The sequence below is a fragment of the Phalacrocorax aristotelis genome, chromosome 4 (genome assembly GCF_949628215.1).
Source record: "Phalacrocorax aristotelis chromosome 4, bGulAri2.1, whole genome shotgun sequence".
NCBI classification, from domain to species: domain Eukaryota; kingdom Metazoa; phylum Chordata; class Aves; order Suliformes; family Phalacrocoracidae; genus Phalacrocorax; species Phalacrocorax aristotelis.
This window is the reverse complement of record NC_134279.1, coordinates 13,482,629-13,509,255: the sequence shown is the minus strand read 5'-3', so window position 1 is coordinate 13,509,255 and position 26,627 is coordinate 13,482,629. Positions and strand designations below refer to the sequence as shown.

The 26,627-nt window shown below is 41.0% G+C and overlaps 1 protein-coding gene across 5 annotated transcripts in view; it reads left to right on the top strand.

Annotated features, from left to right (window-relative positions):
• Positions 1–26,627, top strand: part of SLC7A11 (solute carrier family 7 member 11) — a 331,830-nt gene that overhangs the window by 286,232 nt on the left and 18,971 nt on the right. For all 5 annotated transcript variants that reach the window (XM_075090270.1, XM_075090273.1, XM_075090274.1 and 2 more), the window contains 2 exons: positions 1,553–1,652; positions 4,763–4,807. In XM_075090270.1, the coding sequence (XP_074946371.1) occupies positions 1,553–1,652; positions 4,763–4,807 (145 nt within the window). The remainder of the gene's footprint in view (positions 1–1,552; positions 1,653–4,762; positions 4,808–26,627) is intronic.

Here is a 26,627-nt window from a genome sequence, read left to right as displayed (position 1 = left end):
GTTGGAGGGCCAGAATTTACTCTACAGACTTTATCAATGTTGCTGCATAAGCAAGGAGTGTCAAAACACACCTTTGTTTTCCCCAGCAGCATCCGGCATGGTCATGACTGCACAGGCCTTCCTGTGGCTCTCTGGGCATCGTTTGGGTAAAGCCGTGCTGGCAGAGAAACCCTTTTCACTGGCATATACTCAGCTATCTGAAGAGGCTTTTCCATTATGGCCCTATCAGCAGCAGGTGTGAGATGGTGACAAGCCCCAGCTCACTCTTGTTACAATAACACTAGACAATAACTACACAAAGCACAGGGAGCCATTCAGCGCTATGGGTCAGAATGGGGAGCACTTTTTAATGAATCGGTGGCAGATTTTATCTAACAAAAAATTATCACAGTTGCTGGCTCTGTCCCTGGGGACACACTTTTATGATGCTTCACAAAGCTTCCCATCTGGGTCAACAGCGCAGCATTAGACTCTGCAGTGAGCTCAGTTTCTCAGGGACAGGTGGCTCTCTGTGGTTAGCATTAGACTCTGAAATAAAAGTTTTCCTGTGTAGCACTCTGCTGATTCACTATTTCTGTTTTCATGTTTTCTACTTCCTTTCTGGCAGCTGCAATGCCTCTTTCCTCACCTCCTTTCACGTGCAAAATTTCTCTCTGTTCCCATCCACCCCATTTTTTCCTAGGCTTTTGGAGCAGGCCAGACCAAGGTTTGGAAGTGTTTTGGGGCCCTTAAGTAGCTCAGATAGTGTCCCTGACTCCCCGCTGGGACATTCCTCTGGCCACAACTCTTCCATTACCCAAAAAGACTCCACTTCAGTGGGAATTTTGACTGAGGGCTCAGTAAAAAAATGAGTAAAGGGTAGAGGATTTGACCCACTGCTAATTTAAGTCTGAATGAATTTTGCTTATTCCTGCTTCTTCTCTGTGAAGGATCATTGCTTCTCAGGAAATTTGGGATATTGTAGGGAGGTCTTATAAACCACAGTGCACCTTGTAAATGAATAAGAGAGTAACACAACTCTTACATGTTTGCATTTATAGATAGGTAATTCTTACTTAGTGTAATATTAATACAGTACTGATGATAATGTAGTAGGGAGTTACTAAATTTTTCAGTGGTAGAAATGTTTACGATATTGGGTTTGTTTTCCTTAAAAATGTTGTAAGTGAAGTGCTAGCAATGTTCATTCTGATTAAAATGTTAAGTGAAATTTTCCACAGCAAAAGCTACGGAGCTTGTTCTGCTCTTTCACGTTGATGTAAGTCACTGCTGGAGATGACAGTGCAGTGAGTGTCATCAAGCTTAGAATGCTTTAAAAAAAACTAATAGGTCAAATTCTGCTATTGCATGACTGGGGATGCCATGAAACCTTTTACAATTGCTGGCAGACTAAAGCTGCAAGGGTTGGGTCAGAAATTAAGGTCAAGGGCAGAACTTGAAGTCAGTGAACTGTTGGCTTAGTAAATGTTCCGTGGTGTGATATATTTATTTGTTTTAAAGTAGGAGGTGACTGAAGAGCTTATTTTCAATATTGTTTTTGTTGATGTTGCAGGAGAAACGCAGCACTTTAAAAATGCCTTTGCAGGGAATGATGCCAGTATTATGGGATTACCACTTGCTTTCTATTCAGGAATGTATGCCTATTCAGGCTGGTAAGTTGTTGAAACCCATATGTATTTGTCCTGAAAACAGGCACCAATAGGCTCTAACAGAGATCTATGTTTATATGAAGAAATGAGTAGCATGTTCTATGTCTTTAGCCAGACTACATCATGTATTAAAGGTAGATCTCACCACTGTTCCATATGCCTTAGTAGTTATTCTGCAAGCAGCTCTACAAAAGGAAGATTTTTATTCTCCAGTGTAAGGTAGGCAAACGTGCCCTGAACACTAAAAATATCAGACTTCTATTCTTAAGACTAGGGATAAAGGCAACAAGAAAGGAATGATCTTAAATTTTCATTAGGTATTTTGATAAAGGGATAAAAGGGATAATGAAGCTTTAATTTTTGTTGAACAAGTTAGTAATGACAAGAAAAAAATCTATGGACTGTTACAAAGTTGTGGATCTCTATCCCACTTGTGTGGATCCCAGCCTTTGCTTTGTAAAAACAATATTTGAAAAATAAGAAGCAAACCATGATAACACCACTATAGACCACAAAACAAGATAAAAACCTAGATTCTTATGCCTCTTCCTCCAAGAGAATTGGAACTCACTCAGCAAGAAGTGCAGCTGGCTTCCATAGAAGTCATGTCCTATTGACTTGTGAGCAAAGGTATGAGAATCTGCCTTCAAGTATCCTGTTCAGAACTTTCTTTCAAGTTCTTTCCCTGTCCCCCACCAAAGAACATAGCAACTGGTTTGAAAGCTGCTGCCACTCTTCGAATCTGCCGTACCATTTATTCATGCTTAGTGAGGGCTCCACGTTGCACAGTGCCCACATGCAGCAGCACTGGGCAGGGGGATGACTACAATGCCCAGAGTGGGCTTGTTTTGAGATAGCTTTGTCTGCAGGTCTTTCCTTTCCATAGCTTCACAGGCAGCCAAGTTCTTTACCTTGCACAAAAGGTGAGGGCTGAGAGGATAAGGGTTTTATTTATTAAATTCAGAGGGACAGTGGGCTAAGCATTTGAGTTCTCTGCCTGTCTGTAACTCCTCAGTTGCAGGAGCATTATAAACATGCACACTGAAGTACTGAAAAGAACTTTTATATTAAATGGTGTGTGTGTGAAACCCAAGAGGGTCCAAAGCCTTTATCTGTGATAGATATATAAGAAAAATCCTGGCATTTTGAAGCCTCAGAGAAATCGAACTCATTATGTGGACAGTCTCTACCTCTTTCTCTCACATAACCGCCTCTGTCTCATATCGATGCATGTGATGGTGTCTTACTTTTAAAATGTTAACCTAATTGTACATTTTTGTATGAAAAGAATTTTAAAAGCTCTTTAACATTATTCATCACCAAGGCAGAGTTTGTTACTGTGAAATGCTATATCAAAAGTACTGTTATTCTGTTGCTTTTCTGTCATTTCTTTCCATTTTCCACCTAACGTTCCAAACCCCTACAATAAAAATCATCTCTGTTTTTCCTTTACACCTTCTGACTTTTATTTCAAGGTCCTTATTTGCCACTTATAAAAGAAATTAGCAGGAAAAGACCTAATTTGGCTAGTAGTTCTTCCCAGCTGCCTATTTATCTTTGTCACCAGCTCAAATTGATTGACTCAGAGCACAGAACAGCAGACCATTAAGTGGAGTGTCAATACCCTTGCACTATCACTTCCATGGGGCTAAATCAATCCAGTAAGCTGAATGTGAAGGAGTGTTGTAAGTGCTGGTGTTGTGTGTGACCCAGGACGCGGGCAGAATTTTATGCATAGCCTATGAGACTATTAACTTTTAATGCTACACCTTTAAAGAACAAAACAAAGGTAGTATTGCTTATATGTGTGAGTTCATCCTGCAAGAACAAGTGTAGACTATTAGGTATATAAAATGCTGGGTGGAAAAGGACGAGTAGAGCAAAGAATGCAAAGAAACATGTCTTTGCATCAATAAAAGGACTGATGCAGGGCTGTCATATTACTTCTGTCTAGAAGCAGGACTAAAACCAGAAAGAAGCAGCTGAATGTCTTCCTCATCAGAAGCCACCCCTCCTTCGACCTATCCCAACCCCTTCTTTTGTACTCTGCACGAGCAAGTTTAGAAACAAGTGCTGAGGTGGTTGATAAGATGGCAAATCTAGTTTTACAGAATTTTATACTTGGTCACAAAATCACACTTTTGTTTTAAAAAGCGAGCACTAGCTTGTTCTGCTAATCCAGTTCTGGTCCAAGACTTGTGATGGAGAAAAGCTCCCAGACTTTTCACTGGATCAGGTACCATTTGTTTATTCACTGTAGCACTGGTGGATCAGATATCATTTGTCTTCCTGTATCTGTCCTAAAAGTAGAAAGCCAGCATAAGCACTGTATTGACTGCACTGTTTATTTAGCCAGGATGTGACTGTGTGCCCGTATCTGAGCCAGGCACATCTGTGTGATCCAGTGATGCACAGACCTAGCACTAACAAATGCAGAGCAGAGGGTTCAGGGACCTTGAGGCTTATGGTTGCTTTGTATGCAGGGCTGTGCCTGGTGACTAGTTCCTATGAATTCCCATACATAGCTGTCTCTTGCACGCTGCTGGAATACGACCAGAGTGCAACCTGTACTGGGGGTTGTGCAAGAGCATGCAGGATTAGCAGCCTGGGTTTGTGATTGTATATAACACACAAGTGTCAAAATCCTGGCTTTAGGAGGGTTTGGGTTTTTTGAGGCTTCATTCATTTTCATTGTTAAGAAGTCCTTGCTGAGAACCCTGATGAGAATTTTTGCCAATATAACCTGAAATTGTAAAAGGCTACAGCCACAAATAGAATATAAGGCTTGAGGGTGCGTGTTCGTTTGTGTATAGGATTAGAGTAACCATAATTTGCCTGGTATGCCAGGGAAACAATGTAATTTCATTCCACACTGACATTACATAGCTTTTGTCTTTTTCCTGCTTTGCTGTCTTTTCTGGGAATTCCTTTCATGAGCGTTGGGATGAGGGAAGGTTAAATCTCACACTTTCCTTAATCCAAATATGGGACTGCAAAGCCTACTGTAATTAACAGCAGTGTTTAACTAAAAGCATCTTTTTGATTCTTTGGAAAAGAAATAGAGAATCAAAATCTACCAAGCCATTATAATACCTTTTATAACTCTTTTCTAGGTTTTACCTCAATTTTGTTACTGAAGAAGTAGAAAACGCTGAAAAGTATGTACCTAATGTTTTTCTTGACTTTTGAGAAATGGTCATAAAATTTAAAATGCTATAAATGTAGTGATCGTCAGAAATTCTGCATGCTGGTCAAGTTGCTTGCTTTCCAGCAGATCTGGTATCTATTTGAATTGCAACTGTTTGAAAATTTGCTATTTTTGGCCTGTTGTGACCTTGTTATGTATTCTGCCTTTATGTGCACAGAAAGCAGAAAACTAAGTAGATCTCCAGGGCTCTGATTCCTCCCCCTCTGGATACAAGTAACTATCAGTGGCTCCTTTCAGTGGAAGTTGGTTGCTATCCTGTCAGGGAAATCTTGCCCGAGAAACTTATCTGCTGCAATATTTGACAGTTTTGCTATGTTTAAATATTAATCAAATACTTTAGTTCTACTTGTTTTAGATGTCTCAGAGTTGCAGGATCTTGAATACACATAGCACAGCATCCGATCCAATTAAGCCTAACAGGGAATATTGGTGGGTGTCTGTTTCAAACCAGAGATGAATACTCTCACAGTGCCTGTCGGTAAAATATGGAAAGAAAAGCTGTCCTGTTACAGAGAGGTTGATTTGGCAGATCTATTTTGGTAGGTATGTTTTGGCACATACACCCAGTAATAAAACAGTGCTAGCTTTTTCTAAAAATTAAAGAAAATATCCCTTGTGAAATCAAATTGGTTTTTGAGTAAAATAACAATTCACTTAATTATAAATTAATGGGTAGGTATAATTTTCTTAGGTTTTTAAAATAAGGTACCTGGCTGGGTATCAAGTAACTTACTGTTTAAAAAAAACCCCAGCACTGTACACTCAGATAATATAAAGCTACATATGAGAGACATGGAAAGAAATAAAAAACCCAAAACCCAAACAGCCGTTGATGGGGGGGCATGTGGAAGGTTCTTAGATGGTTTCTTCAAAGTCTGAACCAAACCTAGCGCTTTTCGGAATTTTCATCAGAGACCTGAAAACAATTATAAAAAGGTTGATGGTGAAACGTGAGGATGGCAGAAGGACTGGCAGAGTTCCATTGTTTCAGTGCCTTTGAGGGTCTTGGGTGTTACCAGGCTCTTTAATGTGATCAGGATGTGTATTCTGAGGAACGTATGAGTGGAAGCTGGAACCAGACAAATGCAGGTAGAAAATACAGCATTAATATTTAACAAGGTGGCTGACTGATCATTAACGCAAATACCCACGTAAAACCGGGTTTTTCATTGGTAGTCTTCAGTTCAGACAAAACACATTTTTAGAAGCTATGCATTAGTAAAACACAAGTGATTTGGCTTGGTGGAGGGCAGCTGGCTAATGCTTCCCGGGCCTGGGACATACAGGAACTCAGGCTAGATGATCTAGTAGCAAATCTGGGTTTAAATACCAAGATGCTGTGTGCTTTGTAAAGTCAGGGGAGCAAGACGTTTGAAACAAAAAACAACCCATTTTGTTTTACTTTTGAAAAATCATTGCATGGCAGACTGACTTGAAAAGAAAGGTGAAACTAAATAAAGGAGTAACGTCCACAACTTCGACTGCTTCAGGAAATTCTGGGGAGACGGGTTAGGAGCCAGAGTCTTGGTGATGTGATCAAAAGCATTTGCTAGAAGCAACATAATTTGTAAATTATCGCGTGGTTGCCATCAATACTGTGTGATGTTTTTAAACATGGACATGCCTACCACCCTTTGGGACTTCTCATGCACTTATGTGTCTCTGCAGTCCTCTTAGCTGTATGATGATTAACTGAAATTACTGCTAATTTTCATTACAGCTATTTTGGTTTATGTTGACTTTGTTTTCTTGCGGTCTTAGAGGAGTGCATATTTTTTAACATGTTGCTGTCTGCTGCATAGGACAGAAAGGCATAGTTCCTTTTTTAGTTTTTTAACACCCATTGAAGCTTGCTGTATCACAGCTAAGGAAAGTGGTGTGGGGGTTTTCTTCATTGCAGTTGGGATGTGAGGCAGGGAGACACTCTTTTCTGTCCCCTCCTCAGGACAGCTTCTCTGTTCTCCAGGCTACCCTTGGAGAGCTGCTGAGGTTGATTGTGCTGCTAGTGGAGATGCAGGACTGGGGGGCAAGCCGCAAAGTCTGGCTGGTTTGGTGTATTCCAGGGTGACTCTGGAAAAACAAGCTCAGAGTACATGTGCGGTGTTGTAGCAAAGCTGTTAAAGCTTCCTTTCATCATTCTTCTTGGGGTTGCACTTTGAGAGGATGGGAATGGAAGACGCCTGGTGTCTACAGAGGGGTGCCTGGCATCACAATCTCTGTGCACAGGTACAAATACACAGTACAAGAGATTGGGATTTTAAACATTGTTAAATAAGTGGCAGGTGATGGCAGGGCAAGTGGATTGCTACCTGCTGTGCTGATGGAGACCTCTGCACCCCCTGTAGATGGGGATTCTGGACTCTGTTAACCTGAAACAAACAATTAAAACAGTTGGAATATATTTTTTTAATCCGGTTGCCACCTCTGAATGGCTCTGTTAGAAAGACATCCTGCCGAACAGGGACCTGCTCCACCACTGTTCCCAAAGATATAGGGTAAGGGAACAGTGTGCTCTAATCCCAGGGGCAACTGTCTCAGCTCCCACCAAACTTAGTGTAGGCATTAGGTGAGCTACTAATCATGCTGCTGTTGAAGGCTTTTGTTGTTATTACTACTTAAAATGCTCTTTCCTTTCGTTCTGGTTGTATGCCTTATGTTAAAGGATGCATACAGTGGTGCGAAGGTATTAGGTAGCTGTTTTCAAAAGGGAAGAGTGAGGTATCGGCTTGAACCACTTGTTGTCTGTAACAACAGCTCCAGGTGTGCAGTTTGTAATGTTTGTCAATGGTTAGGGATGCAGATTACTTACAGTGACAGAGGTGAACATGGTGATGCCTCCTGCACTGTGCATGCCAAGGTAAATGTTTGCCCAGGAATCAGTCACAGTTGCGTATTTCCAGGTATGCAGCAGCTTTTAAAGTAACTGACAGCTGGTGCTGAGATGAATGATTGGCACCATCCCCATGTTAACCAGCCTGCTGCAAACTTGCAGTGAGGTGTACCAAAAGAGTCATGGGGAGGATAGCATAGCTACAGCAGGGAGAATGCAGAAATGCTGTATCAGAGAGAGGAGTTACAGCAGAGCTGCCAACGGCCCACATTTGTGGAGGCGTGGGTTTAAGTCCCTTTTTATGTGGTGAGTCCTGGACTCCACTCTTGTGGTATTGTGGAGGGTGGGAGAGAGAGAGGTGGGTCAGGACCCTAGAATATATCCTGAAGTGCACAGGCAGGTGGAAATACCTGCTTTTCGACTTTAAAGTTTTCCAGATAGGTCTTGCTTTGTTTGCTGTGGTGTGTGCGGCACCATGAAAGCTTGCTGGAGCCCAGCAAGTGCCCTTGGAAATGTAGGAGAGAGGCAGGGGAAGGGGGGATGATCATGACCTTGCCCAGCTGAAAGCCACCCTTTGTGCTCTGGCAGAGTGGCTGTTTGTACGGGCAGAAAGGGCTCCCAAAGGCTGTGGGTGTCTGTGTAGGTGCATCAGTCTGCCCAGGTGCAATAAATTGCTGATTTAGGTCTATAAATAGGATAAATACTATGGGCCTGAGGCGTTCGGGTACCTAGGCAATATGAAATCCTAGACAGAGAGGGCTGACAGACAGTGGAAATGAGCTAAATGGAGAGGAAGCACCCTTTAAATTATAGAAGGGAAAATGGAAGAAGGAAAGAAAAAAACCTGAAAGTGAATGCCATTACTTTTTGAACAGATTTTTGGAAGTAGTGCTGAATTTTCACTTTGGAAATGTCACAGTCCCTTCTTTTGTAGAAGAAAAAGGATATTATTATAACCCCAGTTATCATAAGATGTAAAAATAGGTGTTTCTGTCTCCCGTTAAACCCTCTTTTGATGTCTCATTTTTAAGTCTGGACTCATTTCTTTATTTCTCTTTGTTAAGTGCCTCCCTCATACACTGTTAGTAGGACCTGAAGCAACATGAAGTTGATGTTTGTTTTACAAGGAGTCGTGGTTGCAGTGTTCAGCTGCTTTAATGTACAATTTTTTTAAGAGGAGCCTGAAATAATTTTGTTATTAAGAATATGTGGAGCAACATTGAAGTGTAATAATAGATTTCTTTTAGTTTTGAAAATTATGCTTTGCATAGGTGTGCTGAGTCAATAGCAATTGCTGTTTGAAATGAAATATCTGAATAATCCTTGAAGCAGAGCTTCACTAAAATAACCTCATGCAGCCACATCATGTGCAGCTTTGATCTTTTTGATTTTCTTACATTATAAGGATCAGCCCTCCTCAAACTGAGGTTGTATTGAATTGTCTAAATAATAAGTGAATGAAGGAACAGCCAGGTCTCTGGGAGGGAATTTGTCACCTGAAAATTGACAGGAGCCATGTTGCCTGGAGCAGTAAATTTAGAGGACTGGAAATCAAGCATGTTGAACTTTCAAACTCATTTCTTATACATAGTCTTTGAGCTCATCTGTATTCTTGAGCATCCACTCTGTACTCTCAAGAAACAGACCAAGCTTTTTCAATCAAGACCCTAAAAGCAGCTCATGCCCAAATGGCACTTCCCTTCTCCCTTCCCAGGCAGAGCAGAGCCCAGGGTCAGCGCTCTAGTTTGTCAGGAATTTTGATGGACGTCAGATGAGAAAATAACACAGGAGTGGTTTTACATTACAGCAATGTCTTCAGAGCCTCATCAAAGTCAGGGCCAGATTGTGTCAGATGCTGGCTAAAGAGAATCCTGCTTTAAAAAAAAGTCATGTTCTATGTCCTCAGTATGAGCAGATGAGGAGCCTGAATACTTCATGTTATAAAGATTAGGCTCTTGTTGGAAGAGAAGGAAAATATTTTACTTTAAGGGAAGGGAAACTAAGACTTGAATTCTTTAATGACTTCAAGGAAGTCTGTGATCAAGTGGGCAACTTAGAGGTATTGATTCACCATCCTCCTTTAACTCAAAATCCTATTATTTCTTTGGCAGGGTCAGTTTTTGTTAGTGTTGTTGAATTTAGGAAATATTTTTCCTTTAGTGGTCTTCAACTTCATTTGTATAAAATGGTAAGTAGGAGGTTTTTAAAGGACATGGATGCTGAAAATATTTTACAGCAAAAAGCTGGATTCCTTTGCAGTTGCAGTTAAGTATAGCTGCTATTTGACATAATCATTTTTCTCTTTCTCTCTCTCTCTTTCTCTCTCTCTCTTTCTCTCTCTCTCTTTCTCTCTCTCTTTCTCTCTCTCTTTCTCTCTCTCTCTTTCTCTCTCTCTCTTTCTCTCTCTCTCTTTCTCTCTCTCTCTTTCGCTCTCTCGCTCTCGCTCTCTCTCTCGCTTGCTCTCTCGCTCTCTCGCTCTTTCTCTCTTTTTCGCGCTCTCTCTTTCTCTCTTTCGCTCTCCCGTGCTCTCTTTCTTTTTCCTTATTTTTCTTTGTTTTTCTTTCTTTTTCTTTTTCCTTATTGGGCCATTTCATTTGCAAATATTCTGTTTCTGTTTGTAAAATAACTTTGGTCCAGCCCAGGCAATCTATCATTGTTCAAAAAGTTACACAGTGCAAAGAACATATTATTGAGATGTATAGTGTTTATAAGCTCGGTCTCAGATTGATAAATCATGTCTTGTGCTGTTGAAAAGCCAAGAAATGAATTGCTTTGCTGTGACCTTGGGGTCTGAGATTAGTCAGTTTGTCTATTAGATTTTTCCAGAGTTGTTCTCACTTCATTTATTCCTTCTTTTCTAAGGAACCGAGAAGCAGTAGATGTATAGCAAGTCGCCAAGGCTTGATGTCCTCAGACATTTTGTAAAATCAGAGTATCAAAATGTTTAATATAATCTAGTTTTATATTGGGTTTAAATAATGTGTCACGTCTAATTACTCTAATAGGTACCACCCATTTGTATTAATGTTTAAAGTCACACTTTGCATCTATGAGGACTGAGGGAGAGAAATGTGTTATTAGAGTTTTTTCCAGGGTGTCAAAGCATCATAGAGATGTGGATAGATGGGAGTGAAACGGTGGCTAAGGCATGAAAACTCTTCCGGCTCCCTAGTTGTTTGTAGCCTTCTGATTTTTGGCATTTTGCATTAAGATGCACTGTCCTACCAAAATCAACCAGAAATTTGAATTGCACTGTTGCTCACGACCAATCTAGACTCTGACTAGTTATTCCTAGTAATCGTAACAATGACAAATACTTTTAATGTTAATTGAGAGGATGCAAGCCTTTGCCATTTCTACCTCTCTTCTTCGTTCATTTTTGTTATAATTTAATGACAAGCTCTACTCTGAAGAAGAATATTAATATTGATATTGATTATCCTAGGCACCAGAAAATGAATAAGGTCAGAAGTTTATCTCCCCGCAGCTATGCTGCTTGTCATTTCAAACACACCTCATCACTGGTTTTTATTCAGGAAAGACAGACAATGTAGTTGAAGCACTGAAATGGGACTCAGGAGAACTGGCTCAGGCACAAACATGCTGTAAAAATGGCTGGTGGCTTACTTCACCTCTTCTCGTCCTGTTTCCGTCCTTTGTCTCCTTCCCTTCTTTCCTCTGTCCACTTTCTGGAGTGGGAGGCATCACCTCCTGGCTTCATTTTTGGAGTATTTATGTCCTTCCAAGGTTGAGAGTAAGCTATGCGCTATGGGGAACAAAAAAAAGTTTATTTGGATTTAAAAATCTAAGTGTGTAGTCCTTGAAGTGAAGGCTTTAGCAATTTATTAAACCCTGGGTGTGGGTTCTGTAGGTCTCAGTCCTGTAAAGGCTCACATGGTATCAGTGGAACAAGGAAGCCTGTGTAGGTCTCTGTGCGAGTAACTGGCACCTGGGGACATTCCCCATGGGGTTATAATCTTATTTTTAAATAAAATTTGGACAAGCCTTTCTCATAAAGTAGTGGGCATAAATATAATTCCTTTTAAGTCTGACACTGGATGCAGGTATCCTGCCTAGATATAAGCAGAATAGCTTCTGTACCTGGATTTTGAAATAATTTTGTGTTTTTCTATTCCACTTACTCATAAAGGATATGTTTAACTCCAATTCATTTTCTCCATGTCAAGCTACAGTGCCAAAAATTCAGTGCAGAAATTATAGGATTACATTTAGATATTTTATCTGAAGATAATCAAGAGAGGCAAATGCTAATCTTTCAAATATTCTGCAAAGCCCATTTGCTCATATGAATTAATCAGATTAAAGGGAAAGGTCAGTTAAGTGAGCATTTGCATTTTTTTTCTTCAATATATTATTTGTGTCTTGGGTTATTTTTCTATTTGAATACTTATTCTCCATCACAGAATGAGATGTTCTAATTACCCTCCCCTCAGCCATTTTTACGTGTCAGTTCAATAGAAATCGTATTCTTTCTGAATATTACTGTATGTAACAGCATAACAGGCTACTAAATTCCCTCAGTTATCGCTAAGCATCTCAGAAGGTGTTGTGGTTTAGCCCCAGTCAGCAACTAAGCACCACCCAGCCACTTGCTTGCTCCCCCACGGTGGGATGGGGGAAAGAATCGGGAGAGTAAAAATGAGAAAACTTGTGGGTTGAGATAAAGACAGTTTAATAGGTAAAGCAAAAGCCAACATCACTTCCTACTGTTTAACTGTGCCCTGTGTGCAGAATAAAATGATAGATTCACAATCACATCTTCAGAACTACAAAATCCTTTAATGGGGAGCTGAATCTCCCAAATAAAGAAAACAAATTTACTAGGTCAAATACGCTTAAACAAAACCAAGCATGGGCTTTGCTATTTGTAAACTGTATGAAGAAAAAAAAAAAACACATTTACTTGAGAATGTAATTCAGTAGTATTCTTGTGTCGAATTCTCCCTCTCAAACAAAATTACCCGCTCGTAAGGGAGCTGGCTCACCAGCATGAGACTGTTCCTGATAAAATGAACTTTCCTTTACTTTAGCTCTCTCACTAACCTTATTAACTGCTTACTGCTTGCATGCCTCACATCGGTAACTCATTCGTTATAGTTTTTTTTAAGTGACTGATAATTCATTTCTGAAACAAGTTTTTTCAGTCTTGGATGCATGTTTTTGATGAGTTCAGATTTCTGAAATCCCAGTATAGGCACTAAATTTTTGCACTTCACAAAAAAAAAAGCCAACCCTGAATTAAAGTATGCTGCTGCTTCTCTTGCTTCAGGCTGGAAATTTCTCTTATGAGTGGGATCCAAATGTTCTGAGTTGCTTTGCTCTTATTTCTAATCTTTTTGTCACTAAATCTCCCAGTTTGGGAGACTTTAATTGTCCTATAGTTTTGTACACAGGGGTTTCCCAAACTGTGTCACTTGAAGACCATGGATACAACGTCAGGCTGAGAATTGCTTAACAAAATATTATGTGGGAGGCAATGCAGGCATTAGCTGTGACACGATATGCTTCATAAATACAACTTGCTGGTAGGAAGGAGTAATTATTACTTAATTTTGCACCTGATCTCAGCTAATTTTTGTTGATGTTTTGAATGCAAGCTGTCTCAAACTCAATTACAAAGCCGGGGGGGAGAAGTATTGAAAATACTTTTTGGCCAGCTGTGTTCTTATCTTAGACATAGCAGTATTACAGTCAGATTTTCTTGCGATGCCTCCTAATTTCTAATGGGGATGCTGGTAAATCAATAAGGAATAATAAGCTTTTATAAAATGCCACCAGACTTCCTTCTGGTAAGTTTTTAAATTTTTGCTTACTTTTACATTTTTGCTTTTGCTGCTGCACAGTCCTGCATGTCAGTGAGTGGAACTTTTAGAGTTACAAGTAAAGGGCTCTTGAAGGAAAAGTCAATGCTGAAGCAGCAGATGCTGTGGCAGATTCAGCTGCGTTCTGGCCCCAGCTTCTTCTCTCTCCCCTCTCCATCCTACCCTCCATGAGATGTGCTGTAAATGCCCTAACCATGACAATCTGTCGGTTCTGCCAAGGTTGGATGCAATTAAACAAGCCACGTGTGAGACATGCAAATCTTTCTAGGGCTGCAACTTGCTTGTGAACCATGCTTGGGGCCTCTCTGTGATAGGATTTGGTGAGGGTCACTGAATCCACAATTTCCAACCAGCTGGAGTGAACAAGGGAAACTCTGATTTTTAACCGTGTTAGCAGCTTCAGTTAAAACAGGAAAAGGTCAAGATGGAATTAAAATTCGTAACCCAAATTACAATCCAAGTAGTTTTGTGGGGTTTTTTATCTTCAATTACGCTGAACTAGATTTTTGGATGTGATAATGTGGGTTACCCATGCTCTTGCAGCACAGACTTTTGTTTGGCCCTGCAATTTTCAAGAGTTTCAGCATACTAGATACCATATATACTATCTCAGATTAACTGAGGATGAGACTCAATCCTTTGGTTCCTATTTTCCCCATTCTAGGCTGTTGAACACAAATTCCTCCTACCACACCGGGGTGTCCCTTGCCCCACAGGTGCAGCAGGTCCTCCTCAACAGCAGTGCTGTGTCATAAGAGAGAGGAAACAAAGCACAGCTGGGAAACAACATGTGCCATGCAGTCTGAGTCTGGAGTGATCCAGATGTATGCAGAAAGGCACTCTGCAAACCTGAATCCCCTGCCTTGTCTTTGACACATGCACTTTGTGCCTGAGCAGTGCTTTGAATTCACCAGAGCAATATACACAGACAGCAGAGGGGCTGGGAAGATGACTCACTGCATGAATTCACCTGTCATCTGGAACAGGGATCCCAGAGAGCAAAGGCTTCAGCAGCAGGGATAACAGAAAGGTTGCAGATTTCATTGGGCACTATTCCTCTTCGTTACCTCTACAGACAGCTGGAGGTAGCTGCTGTGTTTGCATACTGCTTTCCAGAGGTTGCATGTTTTCCTTACACATTTAGTTAGGGACTGCCCTAACAGATACTATCACAATCTATAATGTTCAGGAATGTGTATATGACACACATCCAACGTATGTTATTATTTCTTTTTCCTTTTCTCTTGTACAGTGTCTTCCTCCCCCCCACCCCCCATGTGTTTTGGTGCTTATATTGGTGCTGAATCCTGTGATGCAATTCCACACCATAAGAGAGGGAGATGATCATCAGGTGCAGTTTTCAGGCACCAGTATCTTTGTCATTGGCAGCTGCTTTCTTAACACCAATTTAGCATTTGAATTGATTCAGCTGACTTCCAGTCTTTCTGTCTCCTACTTCCACTTTACTAGCTTTCTATTTTAATGTTTTTTAAAAAAAAAAAAAGCTATGTTCTGTTGAGAAATTGACTGCAGTGAAGAACTACCTGTGACAGGGTTTAAACTGATATGCCAGTCAATATGTGCAAATTAGAAAAGAGCCTGATGTAATCTATAGCGTCTGTAAAGGTTTCAAAGATGTACCTTGATCATTAATTAAGACAATAAGGATGTCTCATAAAATTACAGTTGAGGAGACTAATAATTCACTATTGAATGAAGAAAGGCAAGGTCACTTGTATAATTATCTGTTCTAACACTTATATGCCTTGTATAAAATGCTCCTACTCACACAAAAGTCGAGGTCATGGCCATGGAAATATTCAGGACTAGGAAATACAGATTTCCTACCTAAGCTTTGAGGGAATACGAAAAAAGTAAGGAAAAAAAAAAAGTGTAGTTGTCTTTTTCTATCTACTTGTTTAACTTTTGTGGTATGATTTATTACCTCATACAGTCAAAGTTAACTTATAGCACATGCCTGGCATGGGTGTTTCAGGAAGAATGAGTGGAAAAATGGAAGAACAAAAATAAATGCTGTAGGTGCAGGGTTAGATCAGTATTGCTGAGCTGGGGTTTAGCTGTGGATATGTGTATTGAAATGAATAGTGCTATTGCTATTCTTTTGCTCCTAATTGTGTGATACGGGATCTGACTCCAATTCCTTTTATGTCTCAAGAATGTAATAAAGATATTGCGAAGATGTTACCACAGAAATCGGGAAGGTGGTCAGCCACCTGGAAAAACAAAGATATTCAGCAAACAGCTGGAGGTTGGAAGGAAAAAGATTGGGGAAAGGATAAATTGCAAAGGCAGAGGCCGTAATACCATGCTGATATATCCAGGACACAGGGTTAGTGGTGGTTCTGTTCCTGTGCAGGCTGTTAGGAGGGAGGAGGGGAAGGCAGGATGGGCGAGCAGGCTGCCTGCTTGGTGGTCTCCCCGCTAAGGCAGCGTCTACATTAAGGCAATACTTCAGAAGCCATTGCTTTGATATGTTTGTTTCTGTTTATGTGGACTCTGTGGTTTAAGGTAAAAGGCCCAACTTGAAATGAAAATGACTGAACGAAATCTCTCATAATTCTGGAAATGCTCAAAACTTTCTGAAGATTACTTGTAGTTCTGAAAATGCATCATTTGAGCAGGCTTCCGCTGAAGGAGAGGTGTCTGCTGGATGGGAGAGGTTCCTGCGGGCTGACTGGTGGGACGAGTGGACAAGCAGGTGCGTGAGCTGCCGTGGTGCATAGCCTTAATTTTTCTGATCCAAGAGTAGTGGAGAAAGGTGGTCTGGGCTAATCTCTTCTGCAGGGGATGAGGATATTTCAACATTTCGATTTTGACAAGTGACTGCCTTTGTCAATTTGATGCTGATGATGTACGGTGGTGTGACTGGGTATGGGTGAAGTTATTGCCTGGAGCATACACAGAAGAGGCAAACATCTACACGGAAGTGGATGCTTAAGAGGCAAACCCTTAACCAGGTTTGTCATCCTCTGCCAAGCCCGTGGCACCTCTTTCGAGGAAGCAAAGTTCAGGGAACTCAGCTGGAGCTTCCTGCCCTGCTCCCTCCTCCAGCGGTGGAGGTGTCTCCCCAGGGTGCCGAGCGCCCCACAGGTTTGTGGGGGCCGGCTCACTGTTGTGGAGAGTCTTGCAGCACCTCTGGCTCTGAGCTTCACTGAGCTTTGGTGGCTCCAAGGCGTAAGGGTGTGGTAAGCCTATGCGCTGGCTTCAGCTCAGGGTGGTGGCCACCCCGGCTGTTTCTGTGGTGGCTGTTTCCTTTGCCTTGCACGGCGTTGCATTGCTACAGAGTGAGTTGCTCCATTCCAGCCCTTGTGGCTCAGTTTGCTTACTGATGTGATAACGTGCTGAGTGCAAGGTGTGTTTGCTTTCCTTTTTTTTTTTCTTTTGTTGTTTGTTTATGTGAATCATTGTTACTATGAATCAGCCCTGCTAAGAAAGTAAAACAAATGTTTGTTCAGAGTCTCCCCGGGGAAAGTTGGCATCATCCTAATCTGTTTTACCAGCAATGTAACAACAAAACAATGTAACCTTCAAAGTTTCCACTACCCTGCATTTTCCTTCATTTTCACCACCTGAAATGCATGCCAGACTATTTTAACATCATTTTCTCTTGCCTGAGAGAGAGCAGTGTCTGGACAGAAGGGTGACAGTATCCTCTTTATGGGAACCCTGAGCTACTCAGCAGAATATGCATTGCAGGAATAAAAAGCTCTTGCAAGACTGATGTACTGCTAACGGTTCAGAGCTGTAAGACATACTGTATTTTACTGGAGAGATCATGGGTTGTTCAGGGCTGAGCTAGTTCTTCTCTTGGTCACGGTGAAGGTCCCAGGCTTTCATTAGACATTTTCATTCTTTTTCGGTTGTTCATAAGCAGGTAGCCTGACTGAATTTACTGGAAAAGAGGTGAGACAGCAGTCTGTTAGTGGTAGATAGAAAAGTGAGTAAACTCACCAGATCACTTTTACCCAGATGAGGGGTATACCCCCAAAATTATCCAAGTAGAGATCAGATAAAGCCATATCTACACATTTACAACATCAGCTATAGCCCTGAGTCCTTCATGCCAAACACGCAGGCCAAATCAGCAAGCATTTTGTCTATGTAAGAATTATGGGCTTGAGAGACAGTTTTTCATTTAACTATGATGTATTGCCTCTGTGTGTGCAAATGCAATGCCTGAAAACCCTGATTGCACTGCTGTCAGACTATGCTTTGGGCTAACAGCTGGGTAAGGTGACAAAGTATGTGTCCACGTGAAGTAGTTCAGAGCCTGCCTGTTGATACAGAGCACAGTCACTGCTGCTCTCCCACGGCCTCCACATTTATCATCGTGGGCCCTGTGGGGGTTCTCTGAGAAAGAAAGCATGCATGGTTTATACAACTTTTGGTGTTGATGCTGCTCTGGAGTGTAAGCAAGCCTCTCCTAGGTATTCCCCTTCCCACTTGAAAACAGAAGCCAGGTTTCCTCTGATGCTGGTGCTTTTATTTTCTTATTTGCCAATGGGATTAGCTGTGGGGGAGGCAATTCTGAGCACTCGCCTTTATGTTTTGATCTAAGATTTAAATCTGGGTTTCAAATAGCACTGAAATCTCTCTGTATACCCCAGCAGAAGCCAAGACATTCCTTATGAAATTGCATAGGTGTAGAGTAGTCTTTGCTCATGGATACTGTCAGTGTCGGTTATATCTTGTGTATAGAGAAAAGGGGGGTCTCAGAGCCGGTTTTCATGTTATTTTTAAAAGCAAGCCAACACCCACTACCTAGGGGTAGTTATATATGACAGAGACTGCTAGTTTAATTCACAGTGTGATGTTCTGATCTGTACTGTGGTGCATCCTTTCCTGGCTGCAGAAGAGGATGAGCCTCTTCGTGCCCCTTTTGTTTGCTTTTCTCTTTAATGCTAAGCCTCAAAAATGACCAAATGCAGAGTACTAAGCCAGCATTAGGTGAACGTGGTGTTACACCAGAAGCTGTAGCAGAATCTTGCATGCCACTGACAGTAACCTTTTATGAGAGCACCACCTAAAACTTCTATGATGCTGGCAACTAACTGACAGAGAGATAGCATTTTTTATTGGTATAAAATACAAAACGGGAGAATAAAACACAAATAAAGGAAGGGACTACTAAAAGTAGTTAAATTCCTGACTTAAATTTGAAATATGTAATAGTCATATCAAAAGAAGACAATTTGGCTTTGTGCGTGTTTCCTGTAGATGAGCATATCCCTTTCTGTGTGATCACAGAATTCCCATCAGAGGAGGCTGTAGGTGGTTCTTAGCCAGTGAGTACCCAGATTCCTCTTCCTCTGCACATCCCTTCCCTACATGGGAGCTGTTTTATGTGTGCTCTGATGGGTTTACTGATGTTCTGGAAGCGGGTAGCTTATAGTGTAGCCTATGCTTTGATATTGGGCTGTGAGTGTGTTGGAATTTTAGATACACAGTGAGAGTGATATTTTATTTAAGAAAAGGATATTGTTAACTATCAACCCATAAGGGTTTTCAATCATTTAAATTACAGTACAGCCTATATCCATGAACTGTAAACTAAGAGGATTTATATAAAAATGGCGCCATAGGAGCTGTGAAGTGAATAATCTGCATTTTACAAGCTACACTGCTGTGGTCTATTATGTCAATCCTCATTCCCTTGTAACACTTGTTGTTGAGCAAGTACAGTTTTTTGCATCTTCACCTTGTCACTATGTTTTGTTCATTGCAAAAAATGGACTATATAGTAACAGTATTTAATTTTTTGAAGCATGATGGAATGAAATGTCCCTTAGAAGAGTAGTTTTGATATTATCATTTGAAGATCTAACAGCAATAGAGAAACCTCCTCTATAGATCATGAGAATGGATAGAGAATAGGAGCATTCTGGTCCAACAAGGGGTGTAACTTCTGTGTGGGGTTATTTCAGAGAAAAGAACAATTAGATTCATCCTACAGTGAGGGAATGACAGACACTTCTATTTTTTCATATCCTTTATTACAGGAAAAAGCCAGCTGCTAAGCAAAACCCGATAAAAGTAAAGACTGATTCACAAAGAGCATAGAAGAACATGAAATTCCTTTTCCTTGGGCAAAACTGCATTAGAGGATGAGCTTCTTGCAGGTCTAAGGACAAAATATATCCACAGATGTGAAAAATAAGCAGAATCACTTTGGGATTCTTGCTTGGCGCTTGTGAAGGCCATGTAGGAGTATTTTTCTTAGTTGCAGGCTATCCCAAACACAAGTAGGTCCCAAACGTAGGCCACCTGGTGTGGTGGTGACCACTGTCAGAGTCAGGATGCTGTCCTAGAGGAACTACCCTGAAGCATAATGAATTACATATTTTCTCTGCTCCTAAGAAAACAATTTCCCCCACAGTGGCCCAAATCCTGCCATCTGCTTTGTGCTTATTTTCGTTACTGAAACAAGCCTTGCAAGCACTTCTGCTAAACTAACACATAAATTCACCCTGTTCCACAGAGCTGGTGTTTTCTCTAGGCTTACTTTCAGGTGCAGGCATCAGGGAGGCTGGTAGTGCATAGTGGGCTATGGAGTGCCAGGATGTAGGGCTTTTTGATGGCATCAGTACATGGTTTTTAATAGGTTGATTTTGAGCCAGAATAAGAGTCAGTGAAGTAAGTTCTGTATAAACCATCATTATCACTTTCATTTTAAGATTTTAGCATGGAAGAGTAGCACATCACTGACGGAGGATACACTGAACAGTGTGCAATTGCAAAGATATGTCAGCCTTAAAATCCTAAGTCTCATTGACCATACTTTCCAGATCATTGAAAAAGATTAATAATTCTGGCTATTTCATGTCACTGTCCAAACTGGAAGGAACTTGATTTGCAGAAGGGTGTCAGTACTAACTGTCTAAGGGTCATGTTTAAGATTTCTCATCTTGGACACAGGAAAAGGAATATCCAGCCTTACTGCTGATTTTAAATATTTTGTATATTTCTCTTCATGACATCACTTCATAGCTGTCTAAAAAAAAAAAAAAATATATGCTCTCCCTCATCTGCATGTGATTGTATTTCAAGTATTATGAAGTTTTAGCAATAGAGGATTTCAGCTTGCTGATATTTCCTTTCTCAAAGCACTCAAGGTAATAAAGTAGGAAAAGTTGATATACCCATATTAAACGCCATTCAAGCGCCTCCAGTTACTGCACGTTACAAAGGCGTATTTCAGCTCACACTTGGAGTCTTCTGGATTTCTTTTCTGTGTCAGAACTTAATAAATTCTTAGAGTTACTTCAATGTGCTATATGGGCTGTCCCACATCTGTAGCCAGTCTGCTAGGCTGTCCTCAGCAAAAGTCATTTCCTTGCTTTCTGCAGAGAAAACTATACATCTACCAGACAGCCCCCTTCATGACAGTGCAGTATTGTGAAGATATCTCCTTTTAATTTCATTTCAACCCTTTCATATTTTTTAAAATGCTAATGCTTCAAGGCACCCACAGTTACCATTTTTCTCATTTTGAATTCCTTCAGAAGAGCAGCCTTTCTTGGTAAATGATATTTCAGTTTCCATGGTGCTCCTTATTACAGGTAGCTGCTCTTTTCATCACCGAATGGTGCAATTTTCATTCATGCTGAAATATCAATGGTAACATACAGCAGCAAATTGTTCCTTTATGATCCTTGGCATTGTAGAAACTCTCCTGCTCAAAATTAAATGTCAAGGAATTTAACAAGTATGAAAAATCTGACTCCTTTTATACAAACACACACAGACAACACTTGCTTCTCCCTCCATTCCTCTATACACCTAAGCATTTGTCTCCCCTTGTTACCATAAGGAGTCATCAAGATGCTACCAGCAATGCTCCCTAAAAAGCTCAGCTGGGGGGCCAAAGGGGCAACATTCTCTCCTGTACCTTCTGCCAGAGCTGAGCAAGGCATTTTGTATTCAGGCTGCTTGTTCCCAGGCTCTGAACCCGAGCGGCTCATTTTGGGAATGATAGCAGCCTCGCTAGCTTGCTCCCTTGCATTACTCAAAGTGTCGCTTTTCCATTTGCTGTGCCATAAATCAGAAGCATGTGTCCTCAGTATAGACAGTAGAAATACATACTGATCAAGACAGGGCTCAACTTCCACCCCTACTCTGCTGCCTGTAAATGCTCAGGTACCTGCGGTAGCATGGGAAAGGTGATGTGACAGGCACAGTTAGTAATTTCAAATTCCCAAGAGAGCCTTCTGTAATGAATAAAACTACTTTTAATACACAATTACACCACACCCATCTTTTTACATTTATTTCAAGTCTGGCAGTGAGATGCATATCTGTGTGGAGCAGTTAAGAGGAAGTTAGACCAGCAATCCCATGCTAGAGAAGGCAGCTTGGAGAAAGTGCTTTGAATCATGCCTCTGCCCTGCTGTCCTTCATTTCCATATGAGAGCTTGGTGCAGGCAGGTGTTTTGTTTTTACAACCCCATGTCAGGTTTGTGGTTAGTGCTTCCTTGCTTCCAAGCAAGTGATTTACTATTGGTTCTCACTATAATCTACGCTACTGGCAGTGCTGTAAGCACTTCCAGCAAATAGGCCTCAGAAAGCAAATAAAGTGCTGGAGCTTGTGAAAGAGCAGAGGTGCTCCCTTCATCTCCTGGTTGAGCAGGAGCTAGGCAATGAAGTAAAATCTGAGTTTTTTAATCTTTGGTGGAAAAGGTCAAAAACTTCCTAGAGTACATAAAAGTTTCCCACAAATGAAATAAAGGGAGGATGTCAAAACGTTGATGTTAGGTAGAGATAGAAGCATGGAAGTCATTCATCGAACGCAGGAGTGACAATATATTTGTATGTGTATCCTCTCAGTTTAGACTCTGCTGCTTTTTGAAAGGCAACCTTTTGTGAAAGAGAGTGGCAGATGCTGTTTTAATTACAGGTCCAACCTAAACCACACCTTAATTGCAAGCCTTGAGATAAATGAGCATCTGCATCCAAGCATCTTCACTGTCATTTTAGGTTCTGAAATGCTAAATGCAGATCCTGTACTAGAGATCCTGCTCAGTTGCTGCCCACGTTTCCAGGCACCTGACTTTTCTCCAGTTAAGCCTCCCAGGCTCTCTGAAGACAAGCATGCCCGAGTTCCCAGGGCAAAGCTAGCTCCATGCAGAGGTGGCTAGGCCTGACTGTTAAAATGGGAGAGAAAAGCCAGCTTGCGTCCTTGGGACCTTTAGGTCTTCGGGAGAGACGTGACTTGGGGTCAAGTTACAGTGCAAAATAAAAGCCAGGTCTGATTATTCATACATCTCTTAGAAACAGTCATAAACTTTGTACAATAAGTTTGCAAATGGGATAATGTGAAGATGCTGGATACTGGCACTCGATAGACATAAGGAAATGGTTTATCAAAGAGTTGACTGAGAAGTCACGGGATGATTTATATCATGTTTCCTGTCTGTGTTCCACTTTTTTTTTTTAAGAGATGTTTTTAAAATTAAGCCCCCATTTTACTTGCATTTCATATTATTTCAGCAGCTCTGTGTGCTGCCTCTTGTGCTTGCTTTCTGGCTCCTAACAGTGCTCATGCACTTACTGTACAAGAAACATGCATGGCTAAGCAGAGACAGTGAGACTAATATTTAGTGTTGTAACCTTGAAAGTCCTCTCTGGACTTAGCTGTCATCTTTTATATCCGCTGTCTGGGCTTAGTTTTCTATGGGAATTCCAGGAACGCTATCCATTCCATGTGAAAAGATTCAGGATCCTGCTTGAATGCAAGAGGTCTCTCTAGCTGGTAATCCAAGTTTTAGAGGAATCTATTCCACTCTTCAAAGAAAGGTGTTTCACAAAAAGCATTGGCTTGACAAGTTAGGGCTTGGGCTGTGGTGCAAGTGAATATGGCTCTCCGGTGAGATCTGGCTTGCCAACCTGAGTTGGTACATGATGTGACCACAGCCAGGTTCAAATCTCTATTAAAATAAAGCAAATCACCTTGCAAGCATAACAATTATCCTCAGTCTCTCCAGGGCTTTGACAAATCTGCTTCTGCTTGGGACTTCAGCTGGGAGGGTTTGCCTAGGAGGAGGAGTTATGGAAAGCAGCGTTATCCTGTGCAATTGGTACCTTCCTAGGTCTTAAGTTTTGTCCAGGAGAGTTTTTATGCTCATTCCTTTTTTAGGAAAGCCTGATGGAAAGAGTATTGAAAATATTTGAGAATTTAATAAAATCTACTGTCCTTCCCAGCACACTTGTAATGCAGTTCGACCCTTTAAAGTCAGTTGGTCACAGAAGACCCCTTTTATGAACTGTAACCAATTATAATCCAAGCCAGTGAAGTCAAACACCAGGAAGAAAGCAAGTAATTAGGCACAGCAGAAGCCCTTTTCTTCTCCTGCTAGGTGATAGAAAGCAAGAAGGTTTTTAAATGCAGACTGCAGCCTGATTCTTCTCTCTGTTATCCCAGTGTCATGCCGCTGTGTCTCTGCAGATGTCAGAGATACAGAATCAGTGCATCAAAATGGAAAAGGGAAGCCTTTAACGCTGGCTCCAGCAGTAACATCTGTGGAGTGTGTGGTGGCATAAATGAGAGCTAGTCTTTCCTCTTTTTTTCTTTTTTTTTTTTTTTTTCATTTCTCCCCTGGAAAATCACAATCAAAAGATGATGAAGAGAAGTCATGTAATTGGATAGTGTCTGAGCTGCAAGCCCAAAACAACGGCTCCGGTCTGGAACATAAGGCTGGAACATATTGGGAGGCAGTGAAGGGGAGAAGCGGTGATCTGCTGAGGAGACCCTTTGCTACAACAAACAAAATAACACTAGCTCGTTGCTAAAGTCAGTCATTGCTGAGACCTGTATTAGCATTTACAAATATGTGGATTCGAGAGATGCTGTGATGATTCCCATCCCTTTTGCCTCTTTATTCCTGCCTTTGATCCTGTACTGGGAGGTGGCCTCCTTTTAAGTTTTGCATTCTCCTTTTTTCCTAACAGATGGGTGAGATTGTAACTTTTTCACACGTTGATGTAGTGAGAACCGTTTGACCCCTTCAGTGTAATGGGCTGTCTTGTAGGCTCCTTATTGCATGAAAAGCATGCATCAGAGATAAGTTTATATCAAAACATACTGTTTTGTTGTACAGGGTTCAGGATTGGCACAGCTCACAGAATGACTACCTGGGAATGGCAAGAGATGTAGGTTGGGCTCTGGAATGCTTAATTTACTGAGCCAAGCCTATACATCTCCTGGTCTTATACTGCAATCCTTGGAATGTTAAATTACTAGGGCTCTCTTGCTGCTTTCTGTATTGTATTTTGGTTACTTTTTTTCCAGTTTCAGGTTATTTGGATAAATTTGCACTTGTGACTTCTTCTGCCAAGCCTTGGCCCTACGGACAGTGCAATGGATGATTAGATTTTTTTTTTAAGAGTGCCAAAATCTGGAAACAGTTCATTTGGAAAATTGCTTAACAGATTGCAAATGGTGAATAAATTATTGCACAAGGGAACTTTTGAAAAGGATCTTGAAACTCCTCTGCTGGTAAATTTTCAGCTAAAGAAATACAGCATATACACGCTCATGCTCACAAAACCCAAGCAAATCCTTGCCTGGAAACCATGTGAAAGGACCTTTTTCTTTTTTCCTGTGTGGTGTGGTGTGGTTTGTTTGTTGGTTGGTTGGTTTGGTTTGTTTTAATTTTAATTTATTTAAATGTAACAGAAAGTATCTTTCACAAGTTCCATAGCACAGTAAAGATGTGATTTATCTCACCTAACTTTACCAGTAATTAAATTATTTGTTGAGACCTTCTTATTTATGATTCCCAGCTGGGTCCCACTAGTTTTTTCCAGGACAGTCGACTTAGACTTAGCATTTTTAAAACCTGGCTTTAAAATGGATGCAAGGAAATTATTTTGGCGTGGCCTCTAAACAACAAAGGATATGGTGATAATGTGTTTCATCTGTGTGAACTCAGCTGACTTGGTGGGGCATATTTGACTGTGTGCTTGTCGTTTCATAGGAGGAACAGCCTGTAGTGGTCACAGCTCTTAGTGCTCGCTGTTTGTTGTTATAGAAGTTGTCATTAAGCTGGGATGCAAGCTGTAGACTTCTGGGAATGTTCCTTGGCTGATTTATTGACATTGTTCTTACCCCCAGGTTCTCGCTCTGGCTTTCTTTTTCCTTTTTTTTTTTCTTTCTTCCTTTCTTCCCCGCCACCCCCCTCCCCCACCCCCCCCCCCTTATTCAGTCTGCTCTGTGCTTTTTCTCTCAAAAATATTTGTAGGAGGTAGTGCAGTACCAGAGCAGATTATCAGAAGATCTATGATTCTGCAACACTGAAGGTCAAGTCCAAAACCCAGTGGATATCCTGATTAACTGAACCCTGTGCCCTGGCTCTGGGGCCCTTTACAGGCTCTAGGAGGAAATTTGCTTCCAAGCCATATACGGCATATCTTGGCAATGCATTTCAACCCTGTATAGCCACAGGATGGACTAGCTGTATTACTAATGATGAATTTCTTTGTGATGGTAGACTCCTCAGTGACTATTTTTCTGGGAAGTGCAAGGTAGATGTGCCCTTTGTTTAAGCTGTTGTGATTCTTTGTTATATTGCTTTGTACATAGGGCAGAAGGGGAAGATTTGGCATTGAATAGTAGCTAGGCATGGGTAAATCTTAAAATGTGTGGGGATTCAACTGAGTTTTCATCAACATTCAGATGCTTAGAAGCTACCCTAATTGTCGCTCATCTGATTTTGTAAAGATTTTGTAATTATACTGTCAATATTTTCCTGATTCAGGTTTCCTCAGTTTCCTCAGATTTTTTTTTCCTCAGATTTTTTTTTTCCCCTCAGATTTTTTTTTTCCTTTTGATACGTTTTTTTCTTTAAAGTTCTGGGAGAAGAGGTGATTATTGCAGAAGGCTTTGCTGGCAGTGGCTTCCCCATCTACCCAAGGAGCAGCCTGCTTCAGTATCATCTTGGCAGTAATGCACAAGACTTCCAAATCATCGTATAGGTTTGGGGCTAACGTCAGCACCAGAAGGTGTCTACTCAGAAACACAGCTGATTTGAAAATAGTTTTTCTTGATTTTGAAGTCTGTTGAGATTTCACTGTGAGATGAA